Here is an 18,421-nt window from a genome sequence, read left to right as displayed (position 1 = left end):
GGTAATAGAAAAGCAAAACAAGAAAGAAAAGACAAAAATAAGATATGAAGATGGAAAGATACAAATGCAATATTCAAAATAAAACTCTCCAGCTGCCTGTTGCTGTTTCATATGATTTAGCATTGCAGCTAACAGCAGGTGTTGCCTTTAAGCCCATTTAAAGGGCCGGCAGCGTCACTGTCACAGTGCACCAATCACAGCCGGTCATAGGACTGTCAACCAATAGGGAGCCAGTAACTGTGCTACGTTGACACACGGCGTTTCACAACAACACAGGAAGTTCGTGAGCCGTTCCGTTAAACAGCCGTTAGAGGGGACTTCGTGATAACTGGTGATAACGGGTTAATGTCAGCTCACTGGATGGACTTTATTTTATCTCCGACGCCATGGTGTCGCTGTCGTGGCTGGAGAATGTGAGCAGCTCTGTTCTCTCACAAGTAAACACTGTAACAGTAGCTTTGACAGTGTTCGTCACGGTGTACGTTTTAGTTAGTTTCTATCAGAAACGGCGGGACCTCGCTAATATTCCTCCGGGTCCGAAACCGTGGCCGGTAGTCGGTAACTTTGGCGGCTTTCTCATCCCCGCTTTCATCCGGAGGAAGTTTGGACAGCAGTCGGAGCACAGCGGCGAAAAAAACGCTGTGGTCTTGCTGACAGAGCTAGCTAACGTGTATGGTAATGTTTACAGCCTTTTCGTAGGGAGCCAGCTGGTCGTTGTGCTTAATGGCTACGAAGTGGTCAGAGACGCTCTGTCGAACCATCCCGAGGTGTTCTCCGACAGACCCGACGTTCCTACCATCACCATCATGACCAAGCGCAAAGGTAAGGTGCGTTCAAGGGCACCTGTCGAGTAAACGTGGAAGAGGCAATAAACAAACACACTTACTTGTCTCTTCACTAGCTAGGCTGCACCAAGCTAGAATCAATGCAAAAAGTCATGTAATAACTTATTATAAGTGAAAAAGTTTCAATAAGTTTTGTTTAAACTTTAGAAAGGTGTTGATTCTACTTTATTGTCATTTTACAGGATGTAGTTTGTGGTGCAGTTGGATTGCTTCAACAATTAATCGATTAATTGCCAAACAATTTGATTTGAAATTGTTTGGCTATAATCAACAGATTAATCGTGAGTAAAAATTAATCTTCGGCTGGACAAAAACACCTCTCAGTATGATCATAGCTATATTAAAGGATAGGTTCACATTTCCCCTGGTTAGTAGCTTCTTATATACCATACAGTGCTACACGAGTTCCTGCTTGCTGTGACCCTACTGGCCGTAAAGTTGAATCAACGCCTCTCTGATAGTTTAATAATAATAATAATAATAAATAAAGATGATACAAACACATCAGTACATCATGCGATGATGATGCGTATACTGCCAACTGAATGTACACATTTACCCGTCGAGCAACAATACAAGTACCCTACTGATGAGTCTAACTGTGTATTAATAGATATTTTACAGTTTTTATGAGAAAATAATGAAAACTGACTAAACTGACCCCGACCTAACTGCTCTCTTTGCTGACCTGAGCCATATGTCTCCTCTTTCTGGTTTAACTTAATTTTAGGAATAGTCTTCGCACCCTACGGGCCAGTGTGGAAAATGCAGCGCAAGTTCTGTCACGCCACCCTCCGAAACTTCGGCCTGGGGAAGCTGAGCTTGGAGCCTTGCATCCGGCAGGGCCTGGCTATCATCAAAACAGAGCTGCTGCGGCTGAATGAGGAGTCTGGTGGCACCGGTGTGGACCTGGCCCCACTGATCAGCAACGGCGTGTCAAACGTCATCTGCTCACTGATCCTGGGTCAGCGCTTCCATCACGAAGACCACGAGTTCCGCACCATAGTGGGCCTGATGGCGCGCGGGCTGGAGATCTGCGTGAACAGCCCTGCAGTCCTCATCAACATCTTTCCATTGCTTTACTACCTGCCTTTCGGGGTCTTCAAGGAGTTACGGCAGGTTGAAAGGGACATCACAGCGTTTCTGAAGAGGATTATCACAACACATCAAGAGACATTGGATCCTGAGAACCCAAGGGATCTCACAGACATGTACTTGATGAAGATGTTGGACCAGCAAGCTGCTGGAAAGAAGGACAGCAGCTTTACAGAAGATTATCTCTTTTATATAATAGGAGATCTCTTCATCGCTGGCACTGACACCACTGCTAATTCAGTTTTATGGATTCTGCTGTACATGGTCTTACACCCTGATATTCAAGGTACAAGAAGCAAAGGTCCATTCAGTTTATCCTTTTTTAAACTGCTTACATGCTCTTGTGAAAAAGAAATAGAAAACAACTAATGACATGCACACACAATCCAATGTTCTGCAACAAGATAATTTGCACAAATCAACACTTGAATCAATGATGCAATTCCAATACATATAAAATGATTTGATAATATAAAACTGTATAATTGCAACATACATACATATTTTTGTAGAGCTTCGAAATGTGTAGTAGAGATGCTGACAGGTCAAATTTTTGTTGTGGAACTGAAAGCAAAATGTTTTTAGGCTTATATGAACCACAGACCTTTTTTTTCTTTATAAATGTGTGTGAAATAGGAGTTGGGAACACTGCGGGAACCCACAGCTTGAATACTTCCTGGTTTTAGGACAGCAAAATGTCTGTCTCGATCATGCATTTAATCACTTCTCCAACTGCTCCACAACCACATTGATTATCACATATAAACATGCATTTTTACTACCGCTTTCTGGTAAAGTGGCACTTCTTTTCTGCTGGTTTGCTGAAGTAAGGAATTCATTAATCATGTTAGAATGATGCACTTACTTTGCCTCTAATGTTTTGATTTCAGACAAGGTCCAGACAGAGCTTGATGAAGTGCTGGGCATACAGCGGGCCCCGTCTTACACTGATAAGGGAAGTTTGCCGTTTACCGAAGCCACCATCATGGAGGTGCAGAGATTGACTGCAGTTGTTCCTCTGGCTATTCCTCACATGGCCTCCACAACAGAAGGTACACTTTAACACCTATGACCCCTCGTGTTTCACTTAATCCTCTGTTAATGCTCAACTAGTCAGTCTCTCTGAGTTTCTGAGTGTCAGACAATAATACAACTAAATAAAAAAGATCTTATGGTCGATTTCTCATAATTTCCTTTTTCAGAGTTCAGAGGCTACACTATTCCCAAAGGAACCGTTGTTGTGCCCAACCTGTGGTCCGTCCATCGAGATCCCACTGTGTGGGACGACCCAGACAGTTTCAACCCAACACGCTTCCTGGACAGTGACGGAAAGCTGCTCAGGAAAGACTGCTTTATACCATTTGGGATCGGTATGCCATCTCTTACTCATACGGGCTTAATAACTGAACCATTTATCTACATATTAATTTTAATCATCCGTGTTTGACTGGGCTCTAAAGATTTATTCTCTGTATCCTTCAGGTAAGAGGGTGTGCATGGGTGAACAGCTGGCCAAGATGGAGCTGTTCCTGACTGTTACCAGCTTACTGCAGGCCTTCAAATTCAGACTCCCAGAGGGAACGCCTCCTCCTCCCCTGCACGGACGATTCGGCCTGACAATGGCGCCCTGCCCATACACTGTGTGTGTGAGCCTTCGAAGATGAAGGGGAAGTGGAAAGACTTGGTTTGAACAGATTTCCTATAAACCAGCTGCACTGATGTGAAGGATCTTGCAAAAGGCAGAAGATGTGAGACACATACAGTATAAATATTAAAGATACCTGCTGGATATCTTTTAAGTCAGGTCAATTTTAAAATCCCAATCGCGTTGCCTCAGTGGGCATTACAATCTGTACAGTGAATGACATCCTCTGTCTTTTAGATCCTCAATTCAAGTGAGGAAAAACTCCCCAGAAAAAAAACAACCTTGTAGCTGGGAAGGAAATGAAAGAGCACCTCAGGAAGATCCACAGAGGAGGGATCACAGGACGGACAGACAGGCATTATAAGTTGCGTGTACAGAACAGAACAACAAAGTAAAATATAAGTGAAGAATGATGACCTCACATGACCTTCTCTCCAGTATGCTGACCTGGAAGAGGACGGGACACACACGATACTTAAAAATACCAGAATGTATTCAGATTTAGATTTTACAAAAGTACAGTATAAGAAGATTTTAAAGCAGAAGTGAGCAATGATTCATGCAGGCCATATCGTTATGATAATCCACTGACATTTTATCATTTTATTTTTGTATGATGCACATCACTGATTTACAGAAAGTGACACAAATATCTGTCTATATATTGCCCCTTATAGTGGCATTAGAGAAAGAAAGATTTTAGTTTTCTGCCCAAGAGATTAGTTATATATTTCCTTGCAGACAGATTATTGGCAAATTGTCAATAAAAAGAGATTATCTTCGTAATAATTACCTCAATTTATCATGAATACTTACTTTTGGATCAATTTTTTACTCTTTTTGGTGTTTTCGTTTTTAAGTGTTGACATTTCAGGATGGGAGAAGTTGTAGCGCTATGAAGAATTCATAAGATAAAACCAGCCTTTTATCAGAGCAGTGGAAGAAACAGTTGGCACAGTGCTAGAAATGTTACTGACACAAACATACTGCATCTGTTTTTATGTTATCTGTCTGTGAGAGTGAGAGTAAAAATTATGTTTGGACTACAAAGCCGGTGTGAAACTGAACTACTGCTCTTGATCCACTCACATGTGCACCTTTAAGTATCATCATTTAAATTGCATCTTTATTCAATAAAATTCCAATATTTCTAACTCATTTTGAGTAGTGTAAATACTGTGTAGTGTTAGAAGCCCGTACTGAAAGTAAACGTGTAACTTAAATGTACTTAGTTACTTTTCACCACTCTTTGTTTCAGATAAAGTACCAACATTAGCTCCATCTCGACCAGTTGCAACAGAATAACATCAACAAAATATTTTGATATATGATAATATAACTTCCACATGCATTATTACGTTTGCTGACAGTAATACTGCACACTTTTGTTACATAAATGCAGGACTTTATGTTGCATGAAGTATTTATATCACTATGTGTGTGAAAGGTCATACAAGTGTCTGCCTGGTCACGTGACCGCCGACCTTCCTCCTACTTTTCCTCCTGTGTATCCGAGTCTGTCTCAGTCCTGAAGACCTGCAGGAGGTTCACACATCATGGCTTTCGTCACCCACCAAGTCTGCAGAGGCTTCTCGTCCTCGGCTGTGAGGAATGTTGTTATCAAACACGTTACAGTGATCGGAGGAGGACTGATGGGTGCAGGAATAGCTCAGGTGAGAGACGACACGTCCCTGCGCTCCTGTTTTAGCCGAGTAGCTAGCAGTTAGCTTCCTTTTAGCTAGCAAGCTGTCATGCTGCGAGTCAGACCGTGTGTTTCAAACTATAAACACTTTATTCCTACTGTTGTTTGCACACCAGTCAGTAGAAATGTCGCTGTTTCGTGTGTGTTTAATGAAGCTAACAAAGTGTTTCATGTCGTTTTAGCTTACAAAGTTTTAGCACGTAGTTGCCTTTAAAGCCCATAGTTTCTCTGTTGGTGAATGTTTGTCTCAAAGCACAATCATCCATCGACCTCAGAAGGAAGTAATGCTAAGAAATATTTCACCTGTCATTCATTAAACGCAGTTGTTTACTTGTGGTGTGACATAACAAGACAATGATCCAACTCTGATGAACTGTAGGTTATTGTAGCAGTTAGTAAAGTTAGCCACAAGGTGTCGCTGTCCATATTCACTAAACTGCCATTGTTGACTTCAGCTGTTTCCCAGTTTTACACCACAAGCTCAGTGTGAACAGTCTCACAGTGTACAAGATGACAACTGTTTTTGCAGCTCTTACATACATAAAAATGTTGATTATTATTTATTGATTAGTTGTTTAGGTCTATAAAATGGCACAAAAAAAATGGTGTAAAATTTCAATCACAATCCAAAGATTCAGTGTCAGAGAGGAAAATATTAACATTTTGAAAAAAAGTGCTAAACTTTATCAGAAACACCCTGACCACACCACTGTGCAGCTGGGGTTAAGGTCCTTGCTCAAGGGCTCTTCAGCATTTGCTCCCCCCACCCCCCCCACCAGATACCCAAATTTATCCTGCTGGTCTGGGGATTTGAGCCGACAACCCTCCAGTCATAAGCTTGCTTCTCTATCCTATAGGCTACCACTCCCCCTGCCTTAATCAATTATTTATCAAAATAGTGGGCAGTTCTTTTGATAGCTGACAGCTAATCGATAAATATTTACAGCTCTACCCTTAACTATGTTTCTCTAATCTTTGTACAATACTTTCTTCTGTTCAAGCTGTTTCACCACCTCTTGCCAGGTGTTTTGCCTCCACTTCCTTATGTGAATTAGACACATTTATATCCCTTAATAAATGTAAGGCTATCATAAGGAGTGAGGTGAAAGAGGCATGTTGTTGTGTCTGTGTCAGAATACCTATTCTTCTGTTTTATTGTGATATTTTTTTTGTATATCATGTGATATATGTTGCCTTTTTCTATGTTGTGATTTCGAATTCGTACGGCTGCCAGGTCTCTTTTGCGAAATAGATCTTGATCTTTACTGATCCCTCCTCCTCTTGAGCCTGTTAAGACTGGCACCAATAGAAGCTGATGGAACTGATTTCTCTCTGAAAGGTTGCTGCATCAACTGGCCACTCTGTGACGCTGGTGGACACGAATGAGGACATCCTTAAAAAGACCGTCAAAGGAATTGAAGGGAGCCTCAAAAGAGTGGCAAAGAAGAAGTATGCTGATAAACCAGAGGTGAGACACAGCAGATCACCAGATTAAATTAAGAAGAGTGAAATGTGTGTCATTAATTGGAGTTATTCTATCTGGCTTGTTCCAGGCGGGTGAAGAGTTCATCCAGAAAGTCCTGAAGAATGTTTCGACTTCCACAGACGCCGTATCTGTCGTTCAGGGCTCAGATCTGGTGATTGAGGCCATCGTGGAAAATCTGAAAATTAAACAGGATCTCTTCAGTCAGCTTGACAAGGCGGCACCAGCGTAAGAACCTGTTTCTGTTCAATTTATACGCTATAAGTGTTAGATCACAAGCCAGTGTAGCAAAGGTTTTATAGCAACCAGAGGGTACAGCTGATAATGGTTTTCTTATTGCTTCTGGTCTGGGAGGGAGGAGAGGACACATATTACATTCAGTGGTTTTCTTAAAGTTCAATGAAATGGAAAGTTCTGAATGCCAGATTATGAATTTTACTATGAGTCACTGTCCATGTTATGCATCTCATCTGTTTTTCTGCACGCTGTTTTAGACACACCATCTTCGCCAGCAACACATCCTCCCTGCCCATCTCTGACATCGCCAGCTCCACCAACAGGCTGGACAGATTCGGTGGCCTTCACTTCTTCAACCCAGTCCCAATGATGAAGCTTGTAGAGGTAAAAAAAAACAAAACAAAAAAAACAAACTTTAAAGTTAATGGTAGGGGCACTTTGCTACCATTGGACAGGCTAGCTGTTCACCCCTGTTTCCAGTCTCTGCGCTAAGCTAAGCTCGTGGTATCTTCACATTTACAGATAGACATTAGAGCGGTATAAAACTCAATCTAATCTACCATTAACAAAGTCAGAAGTGTATTTCTCAGAAAGATGGCTCTCGGATACAGAGCTCACCACCTCCGAGCTTTTAACACATTACCTGGGCTACATCATCCAGCAGTGCACAGGAGTGAGTTGTAGAATACTCATTTGATTTGTGTGATTTAATAGTCCAGGCTATTGTTTTTTTTCCCTTTCAGCTTTAAGAGGAAGGATACATACTGACAATTGAAATATGCTCCAACAAACAAAATGTAATAAAGTCTCTCTGGCTGCTGTGATGTACACAGTCAGGAGTGAAAACACTTCATTAGAGTCAGAGTCGCTCAAGTATTCATCCTCCACAGGTCATTGGAACCTCAGCAACGAGCCAAGAGACTTTTGACTCCCTTCTGAACTTCAGCAAAATTCTCGGGAAAACGCCGGTATCCTGCAAGGTAGGATTTCATTTTGGAGTAGAAATTGTTGTAGTAATGTAATTCACAGCCCACTCAGCAGCATTCAACATGTCTTTATTCAGGATACACCAGGATTCATTGTCAACCGCCTGCTTGTTCCTTACTTATTGGAGTCCGTCCGGTTGCATGAGAGAGGTATGTATACCTGCATGAGTACCAGTAATGTGTAGAAACACAAAGTGTCCGTAACAATGTGTCATCATCATTTTCCAGTATTTGATTCACTTCTGGAGCTTTTCATGGTGACAGTTTTGTTTTCCCGTCGTCTTCCTCAGGTCACGGATCCAAAGAGGACATTGACATTGCCATGAAACTCGGTGCAGGTTATCCCATGGGACCCTTTGAGCTGGCAGACTATGTGGGATTAGACACCACAAAGTTCATTATTGACGGTGAGTGTAACTATGTGGAAACAAAACGTGTGGATGCTACCTTAATTTAAAAGTTTGACAGCCTGTGATAATATGAAGCTGAACTGATATATTTAATGTTAAACTCCATTCCTATTGCAGGTTGGAGTCAAATGGAGCCTGACAACCCTCTCTTTGCCCCGAGTCCACTGCTAAACAAGTTGGTCGCGGAGGGAAAATTGGGCAAAAAGTCAGGAGAAGGATTCTACAAGTACAAGTGATTTAGTTTTACAGTGTGGTGATAGAAGTCGCTGTGAACCAGATGTGCAGGTAATAAGCCATCAACAAGGACTGACAGGAAATAGAACAAGTGCCTTCTCCATTAAAGGTCGACTTTTGTCTGTCTGTCCATTCTTACATGGACTTCCGCTGAATTAATTATTCTGTGTGATCATGTATGAAGAGATCCAATTAAATAATTTTCTCAAATAATTCATGCCTGTTCTCGTACTTGGAGTTAACAACATGTTGACTGATTTGCAGATACACATTAAGAACAGGGTGACATTTATTGTGGTAGAAGAACAAAATCAACGTTCATTAGAGTTTTTATTATATTTACCTGAGGTGTTTCCCTCAATTTAAATTGAGTGTGCCATAAAAGTAAACTCTTACACTAAACTTTCAGTGTTACTTCCAGTGTAACACATTGTGTGTATGGTTTAACAGATGTGTTGAATGTATTTCCTTCATAAAACATTTGTAAAAGACCATTTTTTTAATGTTTTAAAATTTACAGTGTTCAAATCCATAACTGCCTTTCAAATTACTTATTTTTATTTTTACTTTTGTCCCTACAGAATACAGAATACTGTGTCATAACATTGCACCTCGAACCCTGTCCCTCCGTCACAGACTTCTCTGTGAAATTTGAAGTAAAAAAAAAAAAAAAGTATGCGATTTTAGAGGTGCCAGTGAGCTGTCTTCTGGCTGGGCTCTCTTGGTGCCTCAGTTGATGTGACAAATCTTCTGTTGTGCAGAGGATTGTCGGCCAGAAAAGCATGCATAATGCAAAATGTGACCGGATGTAGTAGGGACTCCTATTTTTGTATACTGCATTTCACATAATATGTATTTGGACACAGAATGCATGTGTACCAGCTAGCAATCTTTTTCTCCCCTGCCTTTGCTGGCGCATTGCGTCTCATCTTGACACATTACCTCCACCTGGTGGTTCATCTGAAGAAAATAAAAGCATCAGCTGCAGCACAACAAGTAAACAAAAGCCAGGGCAATGGAAGGAGGGAATTTAGTACAAAGAAGACTTTTACTTTGAAAGATATCCATCTGATTGGATTAAGTCAGAAGTTCCCGTGCAGACATATTTTAAGTCATATAAAGAATATTCCACTGTCAATAATAACTTGTTTGGCATCGTTGCTTCACAAGAAATTTTTATTATCTTGTTACAAATTGATAACTTGTATTTTTAAATCACATCTGCTTCTCTCTATTGAGAAATCCAGAATCAGTGAATGTGTAAATATTGCTCATTTCAATATTGACAGTGAAGTGAAACAGTCAAGTGAACTAACAACAAGCATCTTTATGATACCTTATATTATACTTAACCTTTCCATTTACGTGGTATTGTAATTCTGCTATTGTTCTGTCCATTTAAAGTGAGTTTTGTTGTTTTATCCAAGTCGAGACGAAGGATAGAGGGTGTGGATCAGGTTGCGGTTAGAGAAAGGTGATTTAGTGGTTTATAAAGAAAACTGACTTGAAAGCACAGAATGAAACATCGGTCAGATCTTTTACACACCACTATAAACTCGGGGATTGATTTGCCCCACCACTTGGTTTCTGTTGGCCCACCACGAACAAAAGATGGCGCTGTTCTACTTTAAATCAGGACATTCATGAGACAGGCTTCATGTCTGTCTATAAATAGAAGTCTTTGATCTCGGCTCTTTCATCAAAAAATGTTGTTTACTTCAAAAATTCAATTGTTACCTGAAGAGGTTTTTGTGTGTGTGTGCTCACCTGACAAATTCTGTTCTGAGACACAGGAAAAAAGACGGATCTCACCCTTGAAATCAACTTATTACCCAACTGAAATGTTTTTAAACTCAGATGATGTCGGTTTCCCTTTTCATTATCATTGCAATAACACTGTTTAACTGTAGCCCCGAGCTTTGTCTGCTTTTGGAGTTTTAATTTCTTGATTTTTTTAAAAAAGCTTTTTGAAGTTTCCACAAAGACTAAAAAACACATTACATCCAGTGTGTTTTACCTGCTTAATAATCTCCAAGGACGACACAGACTGTTACATCTGGCACTTCTAGCTCCGGTCTTTCCACCACACAAGTGATCAAATGAGCCAATGGTGCCTTTTTATTTTTCTTACAAAAAAAACAAAACAAAAAAAAAAACATGTTGAAACAGTTCAAATATGACCACTTGGGAAGCAAAATGCTAAACCAAGATGACAGTGACCCAAAACATGATAATAAAAAAAAAAGGAATTCATCAAGTAATACTAAAATAGAGCATTAAAATCAAAATGTTACAGAGATGTTTGCATGGAATAAACAACATGGCTAAAGACCACACTATTAGCTACCAGAGAGAAAAGACAAAGGTCCATTGCAATAAAAGAAAGACTGCCAAGTGCTGGGGTAAATATATATATCTGCTTCATTTGTCATGTTTTAGAACAATAAAATATAGGCCTCTGAGCTATCACTCTCGCCTTTGTCCTAATGTTGCCTGCAAAAATACCAAGAAAATTGACATATCCTGACAGTTTTAAAAAGTACACATACTGAGCATTATTTTACATCTGAGCAAGACTCGAGGTCACTATTTGTTACAAATAGTTATCAAAAGAAGCCTTAAGTTTCAATTTTTCTGCAAGATGCTTCAACAAGAAAAATGGCTTTCCTGTGTCCAAAGCTTATTTTCATATATACCACTATATAAAAAAAACAATATTTAAAAAAAAAAAAAGAAAAAAATCACTAAAATATACACCGAGAAATTGAAACGAGGGTTCAAGATACAAAAAAAGCATTCAAAATAAAACTCAGTCTAAAAATGAAAAGCAAATCAAAAACGTTGATCCTTTTTTGCACCAACTGGTCAGCGACGAACTAAAATGGCGTCTTGAGGACGTTTTTCTTAGACAAGATGAGATCCCTCCGTCTTCCTTAGTGCAGTCTAAAAAGAGGTGTTTGGTCGATCGGGCGAAACCCCAAATGGTCTCAAAAATCCAGGGAGAGAAAGAGAGAAGAGAGACGGGGGGGAACGTGTTGAGGGATCGAATGTCGGCCTAATGAACTATACAAAGCAACCGAGGTGACAAATAAATTACAGTGACATAGAAACAGGTGTTTAGAGTGTTTGAGCGGTGCGGTGGAGAAGTTTGTGCTGCTGTTTTTTCTTTTTTTGTTTTTTTTTTTTCAGTGCAGTGCCTTGGATTGCAGTAAAGCTGATTGTAAAAAGGAAACTGACAAAACACGGACGTCAAATTGATGTTTTTCAGTGAGAGAACGTGGTTGCGTGAGGGTGCTCCGACTAATCATGATTGTCTTGTTCAGTTCAGTGTCTCTACAGCAGGCGCCTTCAGGAAGGGAGTAGAGTCAAACAGTGAAGTGGTGGTGGTGGTGGTGGTGGTGTTGGTGGTGGCGGCATGTGACTGTGTTGGAAAGTAGAGTAGGGGTGTGTGGGGTTGGGAGGGATTTGGGGTAGGTGTGGGAGGAGGGGGGTCCTCTGAGAACTGGAGGCTTCAGTTTGGAGATTTAAGGGTCTTCATGGAATCTAACAGGCCTCCATCTCTAGCAGAGGGCCCGTAGCTGCTGCCTTCGCTTTGCATGTGGAGAAGTTGCTACGTTTTCCTCCTGAAGAAGACAAAAAAAAAAACACAAAGAAAGGAAACGAGACATTCATCAACCACATTATGAAGCAACCGCATCTGTACACACAACGTTTTACTTTGACTCCCTACATTTTAACACATATCTGTACCCTCTACTCCTTACTTTTTCAAAACAGGCTAGTTACTTAAGTTTTAATGGGAATTATCAATTATTTTCATTTTGCGTCATTGCTTGCCGCCTTCTCAACATCACAAGGCTGATTTCAGCCAATGAGTGCACATCATGCACGGCAGACGTAGCGAGATGAAACATTAAAGACGTCACAGGATGGAAACAGACAGTGAGGGAGACTCGAAAAAGGGAGAAAGGGCATGTTAGTGTGTAGTCCTAATTTTTTGCTGTGCTCTGCCAGCTTTACCGACCCACAATGTGAGTATTTGACGTCGTGGGAATGAGACTCAACGATCTAATTTTGGGTGCGTTTACGAACAGCTTGGACAAAAGCTACCGATTCTACCTTTAAGTTAAAGGTGCACTATGTAGGAAAAGCAATTTAGAAACTCAGAAGGGTAACGTTTACAATACTGATATGGTAATAATACAAACTCAGAAATGTATATTATTTCCATAACTGAATAAATAAGCCTTCCTCAGAGGAAACTTAAGATTCCCAGAAGCTAGAAAGGAGGCAGGGTCCAGCAAATATAAACAAAGTAAAACAGTATGAAATTGTGTTGAACTTTAAGGTCAGTTTGTTTATTCAGTTTATTCAGTCATGAAAGCAAAGAGCGTTTGTTTATTTAGTCTCAATGAAGATCTTTCTCTTCCGATTAAAATTCCGTCCCAAAAACTACATAGTGCACCTTTAAATAGTCTTTGAATTATATGAATATAATGTGAGGTTCAGTTAGCTCTGCGCAGAATCTGCTTGTAGAAATGGCCTTCAGAGGGATATTTTTTACATTTCAGAGCCTGTACTTTCTTACTTGTACTCGAGTAAAGACGCTGTATCAGTACTTCTACTTGACTCTTACTCTTTTATTTCTACGCAAGTATCTGCACTTCGTCTTGAGCAAAGAATGTGTGTACTTCTGCGACCTCTGAAAAAAAAAAAACAACATCAGGAGCAAACACTCAAACACAGGTCACATTCACATCAAATTAACCAAAACCAGACATATCAAGATGACTCAGAATGACTCGAGAGTGTCTCACCACGCAAGCACGCCTCCCCGGTTCAGGGAGGGACGAGCAACCTGTCATTACATCTACAAAATGAATCATTACTCTTGTCTTCGTAGTGTTACAGCTGATTGAATGAAAGCCTTTGCAGCAGTGTCGAGCGAGGCACTGAACTACAGAGGGGTTATAGGTCAGTGACAGGATGTGGGCCGGGCTAGCTTTGATCTACTCCAACATGGGGGTTGCCGTGACCCAGCTGGCAGCGCTGCGCTCTTCTCTGCCCTCCCCTGACTGACTCATTCCTCCTCTCGCGCTCTCAAGGCGAGCACCCAATTGTGCAGCTTCTGGTTGACATTTTAGGCCGGCGCTGCAGGTGGGCGTTGGGAAAACAAGACGAGGAAATACACTCCGCACAGGAGGATCGCCACGTTGACCCAGCTGGTTAAAACTAGCAGAGTTCGTGGGTTTATGTTGGTAATTATATGAGCCAACGTCGTTCAGGTGCAGACTGACGCCGCGGTGTAAAAATGTTACCTGACTGCTCAATCTACTTCACGGGACTCTTATGAAATTGGCCCCTTTCCCTGACGGGGAAATTGTTTGTCAGGCTGCTAAAAGTGTTCTTTTCCCTCTCGCGATCCGGGCTTGAGCTAACATAACAGAGTTAGCTTCAGTTATTGACAAGCCAAGGAGAGTTATTTTAGACCCGAGCAGCATCAAATAGAATCTGTGATCAAAGTGGAGAGGCAGAGACAGAGGTGGATGGATGCCTCCTGCGACTAAAAAGATGGATGTTTTGTGAAGACGGAAAAAGGAAAAGAAACGGTATTAGTTTGCTTTTCCCTTGTGGCAAAGCCAAGAGTGTGTTTTTGTAGGAGAGAAAGTCAGCTGAGCCCTGCTGCTCACTGCATCTTAACACTCACACACACACACACACACACACACACACACACACACACGAACACACACCACCCTGCAGACTGCTTTACCACATGTGGATAAAAGGGAACAGGACAGAGGCCACCTTTCCCGAGGAGAGCTGACCCCGAGCTGCACAGAGCAGAAAACTGAAAAGGAGCACAGCGCTCAGAGAGAAAGAGAGAGCCCCTGTCGCTTTTATTTACCTCCGCCGCCCTCTCTCTTTTCATCCCAGGATCTCAAAGCGGGCCCGCACGCCCGGCACTGCACCCTGTTTCCTGGGGAGCATTTTTCCTTCCCCCACCACAGACATGAAAAGCTCTGGCCTTCCTGCCTGGGGAAGAGGCCTGAGGGGCTGTGGGCGAGGAGTGTGTGAGTGTGTGTGTGCGTGCAAGTTTAAAAAAAAAAAAAAAAAGGGTTGGTGGTAACAGCAGGGGTGTGTATGTGCGTGGTGGTTGGTTGTAGGGGGGCACCAGGCCAGCTCTTCACAAGGTCCAGCCGACACAAACACTGGGATTCAGGAGCAACTTGACCCCTCCTCTCCTCTCCCCTCCCCTCCCCTCCCCTCACCTCCCTCCACCTCCTCCTCCTCCGCCTCCCTCTACATTAGTGCTCAGGAATGCCGGCTGGACTTTTTTGCAGGAAATGAAACGCTCCTCTGTTCAGAGGGCTCGCGAAGGTTTAGTCTCCCCCCTTCTCTCCTCCCCCCAATTCCTTTCCCTCTACGGGACGGGAGGGAGGGGAAGGGGTCGGACATGCTCTCGCCCGGCTTTTGAAGTGTGGGAGGTTAAGATAACTGGCACGGCCTCGCGTCTCAATCGCCGCTTTCACCTCCCAGGCCAAATCAAAGCGCCCGCAGCTGGGGCCCGCCTGCCTCATAGCCCCCTCACCTCCAAAAACCCACCGACTCACCCACCCGCCTCCTCAGCTCCCTCTCTCTCCCCGACACACAGCTCTGGGGTTTCTTTTGGTGCCATTAAAAAGGAAAACACCGCCGACAAATTACTCTAAAAATAAGCCGAGTGGAGAGAGGTGTCTCCAGTGCAGGCTGAGGCGCAGACTTTACCATGGCAGAGAGGAGAGGGGAGATTTGGAGGAGAAGCGAGCGGGAAAGACTGAAGGCTGAGAGAGAAGTGCAAGTAAAGAAAGATGTGCCAGAGCCATCTTAAAAGACGGGTCGTACTGGCGTAGTTTTGGCCATCATTCTCAGTTATGATAATATTGTACTCATCAGTTGAGATCTGGGAACATGGTGACATCACTATAAAGTAGTCAAGTGTGCAGCCGGTGATTAGACGGGCTGTAAACAAGCCAACGGTTCAGCCGCTTTATTTTGAAGTCAAACTAAAAGTGAGTTCCTGTCCAACCTGTCTGTCAGACTGCACATATTTCTTGCTCCATTTGACTTCTTTGGACAAGTCAAATGTGATTAATGTAGTGAATGCAACCTTATTCCTTATTGATACCAAGCAGCAACAGTCGGGGCAGAAAACGAAGCCATCAACGAAGTGCCAAAAACAGCAGCAGTTCCTCCGATGGCCACTTGAGGCTCCACAAGCTAATCAACATACCATAAATGGTTTATATTGATCCCCATGTTAAAATGGCTCTACAGCAATCACAGGCGGGGAATTTTGGTACAACTCACTTGTCTTTTTTGTATTGTCAGATAGCTAGCTGTTAGCAACCAGGCTTCTTGGCCCATTTTTAGATTAGCCAGGAGTTAGGCAGGGTCAGGCACAGCCAACATGGCCGTGGCAACAGCAACCACACTGAGCTCAAAGGAGACATATTATGCTCATTGTCGGCTTCATAATTTGTTTTGGGTTACTACTAGAAACATTGTCTGAAACACGTCAGTGTGCTTTTCCCGAAGTTAAAGATGTTGAAGTTATTTAATAAAAGAAAAACAGCAGCTGAAGCCAGTGAATGTTCGGTATTTTTGCTTGTAAATGACTTCAAATTACCCAAATTGTTCAGCTCGAGTTACAAGAACCATTGCTGACAAATGTCACCACTGCTGTCAGAAACCGAACCAGCGTTTCTCTCAGCGTCTGTGGACTCTGATGAGTAGACTAATAATGAAACCGCAGCCCCTCCAACTTCAACCTGAGATCCAGCACACACTGAGCGCCAACCCTTTGTTACATCATCCACTCAGTTCAGTCTGGCTCAGAGAGCTCTACTTAGTAATCATCCACACATTTAGATCAGAGTCTGGTGCGGTGGCGTGTTTTGGCAGTGACCCGGGTTCTGGATCACACGGCTGGCTTCGGCGACACCTTTTAAAAAGGAGCCTCCTCTCTATACGTTTGTGGCAGCGGCGCTCTTAAAGACAACGGGGGAAAATAACATCGGCAGGGCAATAAAAAAAAAAAACAAAGCACCTGGAAGACAAAGCGATGTTTTAAACAAAATGCTGTGCACAGTCAGCACTTTCTTTGGCTCCGAGACATTCAACATAAAAGAAGTCGCCCCTTTGATATTTTTAACCTCCAATCAAAAGGCAGGCTCAGGGGATGTCGGAGCTTTTCCACGGGGGCTATCAGAAACTAACAAGTCAGTCAGGAGGGGCTGAAAGAGGAAGACGAGGGAAGAAGCGTCTGTGTAAAATGCTGGAGAGGAGGGAAGGGTGGGGTCTGGTTGTGGTCAAAAGGGGAAAAGGGGAGGGGGAGTCACCGCAACCCCAAACCTCAGGCATGTGTGGGTGAGACTAGGGGAGTACAGGAGGGTGTGGGAGGAAGGGAGGGAGGCGTTGCCCACATCTGAGGCAGCATCGCTGGGGGCCCGGGCAGCTGAAGTCTGGCCGTGTGCCCCCGCACAGCTCAGTCTGAGCCGCTGCAGGCCGGGAGATGTCGGGAGGGAGGGAGGGAGGGGGGAGTTACTGCAGATTCAAAGAGCCGGCACAATGACTGCTCCCTCTGCTGTGGTCTCGCTTCAAAGGCCTCCGCCGCCACTCATATTCTCCGTCAGGACAGAGGAGGAGCGAGGAAACGGGAGTGGAAGAAGGGGAAAAAAGATGGAGCTCGGGGTGAGGTTTTGCCTCCATTAACAATGACGAGAGTAAAATAAAAAAACAAACACCGCTGTCCTCTTCCTGTCTGTGCCCGCCGTGTTACCTGGGGGGCCTTTCATTCAGAGATAAGCATCTCACGAGGGGGAGCGTTTTATAAGGTCACATAGCTCCGAAGGCTGAGGGGGGGAGGAGGAGGCGGCGGAGGGAGAGAAAGAGAGGAAGTGGAGAAGACATCACAAAAAAAGAAAGCTGAGAGACTGGACCCTCATACTGTTACTGCAGCTGGCCAAACCACAACACAATGGGCCCGTGACTCAATCAAAACAAATTTCAAGCCCCAGTCTAAACAATGGCAGCGCTATAGCTGCATTTTCTCACATGTAAACAGACTTTTAAGAGGGTTATTATACTTCCCTCTTAATGTTTTTTTTTTTCCTCTTTAAAGTGTCAAATAAGGTTGCCAGGCCAGGATAAGAGCAGCATGTCAGGGTGAGGGATGGCTACTCCCGAGCTAAAACCACATACACTTAAATTACACGGAGTTTGACATACTGCCACCCTCTGGAAGTCTACGAACTAAGTGCTGAGAGGGTCATTTTTCTTCACAGACTTGGCTTTGTGGAGGTCAGGGGAGTGAGAGGGGGTGAACGTTTCCGATTCTGTTTCCCACCCGGAGAAACATTAACCGGGGCGTCGCTCTGATTTCAACCCAAATCTCTCTCCTCCGCCTCCCACTCCTCTTTTTGTGCGAAGTAGTTTTAAAAACATCCTCTCAACTCCTGCGTGCTGCTCAGAGCGATACCCAGACTTTTTTTTTTCCCCCCATTTTTTTTTTTGCGATTCCTTCCCCAATTATCCCAGGTCACTAATAAGGCGGGGTGTGGAGGCACTGGGCTGTGCCGCAGTGGCCTAGAGGCTTGGTGCCAAATTGAAACGACTCGGGAAATAGAGGCAGACGCTGAATCTTGCCTAATTGCAGCCGGGGTGTGTGGCTGGCTGCTCAGATGTGTGTGTGTGTGTGTGTGTGTGTGAGAGAGAAATGTGCAGAGAGTGATGAGGGTCTGAG

The 18,421-nt window shown here is 43.1% G+C and overlaps 3 protein-coding genes across 12 annotated transcripts in view; 2 read left to right on the top strand and 1 right to left on the bottom strand.

Annotated features, from left to right (window-relative positions):
• Positions 1-271: 271 nt before the first annotated feature.
• Positions 272-4,743, top strand: cyp2u1 (cytochrome P450, family 2, subfamily U, polypeptide 1). 2 transcript variants are annotated; one of them, XR_014624754.1, is made up of 6 exons: positions 272-822; positions 1,576-2,226; positions 2,831-2,992; positions 3,143-3,310; positions 3,423-3,688; positions 3,823-4,743. XR_014624754.1 is itself a non-coding variant. In XM_084382032.1 (5 exons), exons 1-5 carry the CDS (start codon positions 387-389, stop codon positions 3,602-3,604), a joined length of 1,599 nt encoding a protein of 532 aa, XP_084238158.1. In that variant the 5' UTR covers positions 272-386; the 3' UTR covers positions 3,605-4,743. The 2 variants fall into 2 exon arrangements, 1 of the variants encoding a protein (XP_084238158.1); XM_084382032.1 differs by having other exon boundaries at positions 3,423-4,743.
• A 323-nt stretch (positions 4,744-5,066) lies between these two features.
• On the top strand, positions 5,067-8,850 carry hadh (hydroxyacyl-CoA dehydrogenase). Its single transcript, XM_084382181.1, has 8 exons — positions 5,067-5,258; positions 6,627-6,755; positions 6,841-6,998; positions 7,265-7,391; positions 7,898-7,987; positions 8,071-8,143; positions 8,284-8,400; positions 8,521-8,850. Exons 1-8 carry the CDS (start codon positions 5,142-5,144, stop codon positions 8,637-8,639), a joined length of 930 nt encoding a protein of 309 aa, XP_084238307.1. The 5' UTR covers positions 5,067-5,141; the 3' UTR covers positions 8,640-8,850.
• Positions 8,851-10,682: 1,832 nt separating this feature from the next.
• The window catches only part of lef1 (lymphoid enhancer-binding factor 1), a 46,889-nt gene continuing 39,150 nt past the window's right edge, over positions 10,683-18,421 (bottom strand). For all 9 annotated transcript variants that reach the window (XM_084382073.1, XM_084382071.1, XM_084382072.1 and 6 more), the window contains one exon: positions 10,683-12,260. In XM_084382073.1, coding sequence (XP_084238199.1) covers positions 12,181-12,260 — 80 coding nt within the window. In that variant the 3' untranslated portion in view covers positions 10,683-12,180. The remainder of the gene's footprint in view (positions 12,261-18,421) is intronic.

The sequence above is a fragment of the Pagrus pagrus genome, assembly GCF_965226575.1.
Source record: "Pagrus pagrus genome assembly, chromosome: 2".
Classification (NCBI taxonomy): domain Eukaryota; kingdom Metazoa; phylum Chordata; class Actinopteri; order Spariformes; family Sparidae; genus Pagrus; species Pagrus pagrus.
Note: the sequence above shows the minus strand (reverse complement) of the source record. Positions and strands in the feature narration are given on the sequence as shown.

What these genes read in the sequence shown, in the direction of transcription:
- hadh (XM_084382181.1), top strand. Translation starts at nt 5,142, where the DNA reads ATGGCTTTCGTCACCCACCAAGTCTGCAGAGGCTTCTCGTCCTCGGCT. An exon ending in CAATGATGAAGCTTGTAGAG is followed by an intron (nt 7,392 to 7,897) that starts GTAAAAAAAAAC and finishes CATCCTCCACAG; the next exon opens with GTCATTGGAACCTCAGCAAC. An exon ending in CACAAAGTTCATTATTGACG is followed by an intron (nt 8,401 to 8,520) that starts GTGAGTGTAACT and finishes TTCCTATTGCAG; the next exon opens with GTTGGAGTCAAATGGAGCCT.
- cyp2u1 (XM_084382032.1), top strand. Translation starts at nt 387, where the DNA reads ATGGTGTCGCTGTCGTGGCTGGAGAATGTGAGCAGCTCTGTTCTCTCA. An exon ending in CATCATGACCAAGCGCAAAG is followed by an intron (nt 823 to 1,575) that starts GTAAGGTGCGTT and finishes ACTTAATTTTAG; the next exon opens with GAATAGTCTTCGCACCCTAC. An exon ending in CATGGCCTCCACAACAGAAG is followed by an intron (nt 2,993 to 3,142) that starts GTACACTTTAAC and finishes TTCCTTTTTCAG; the next exon opens with AGTTCAGAGGCTACACTATT.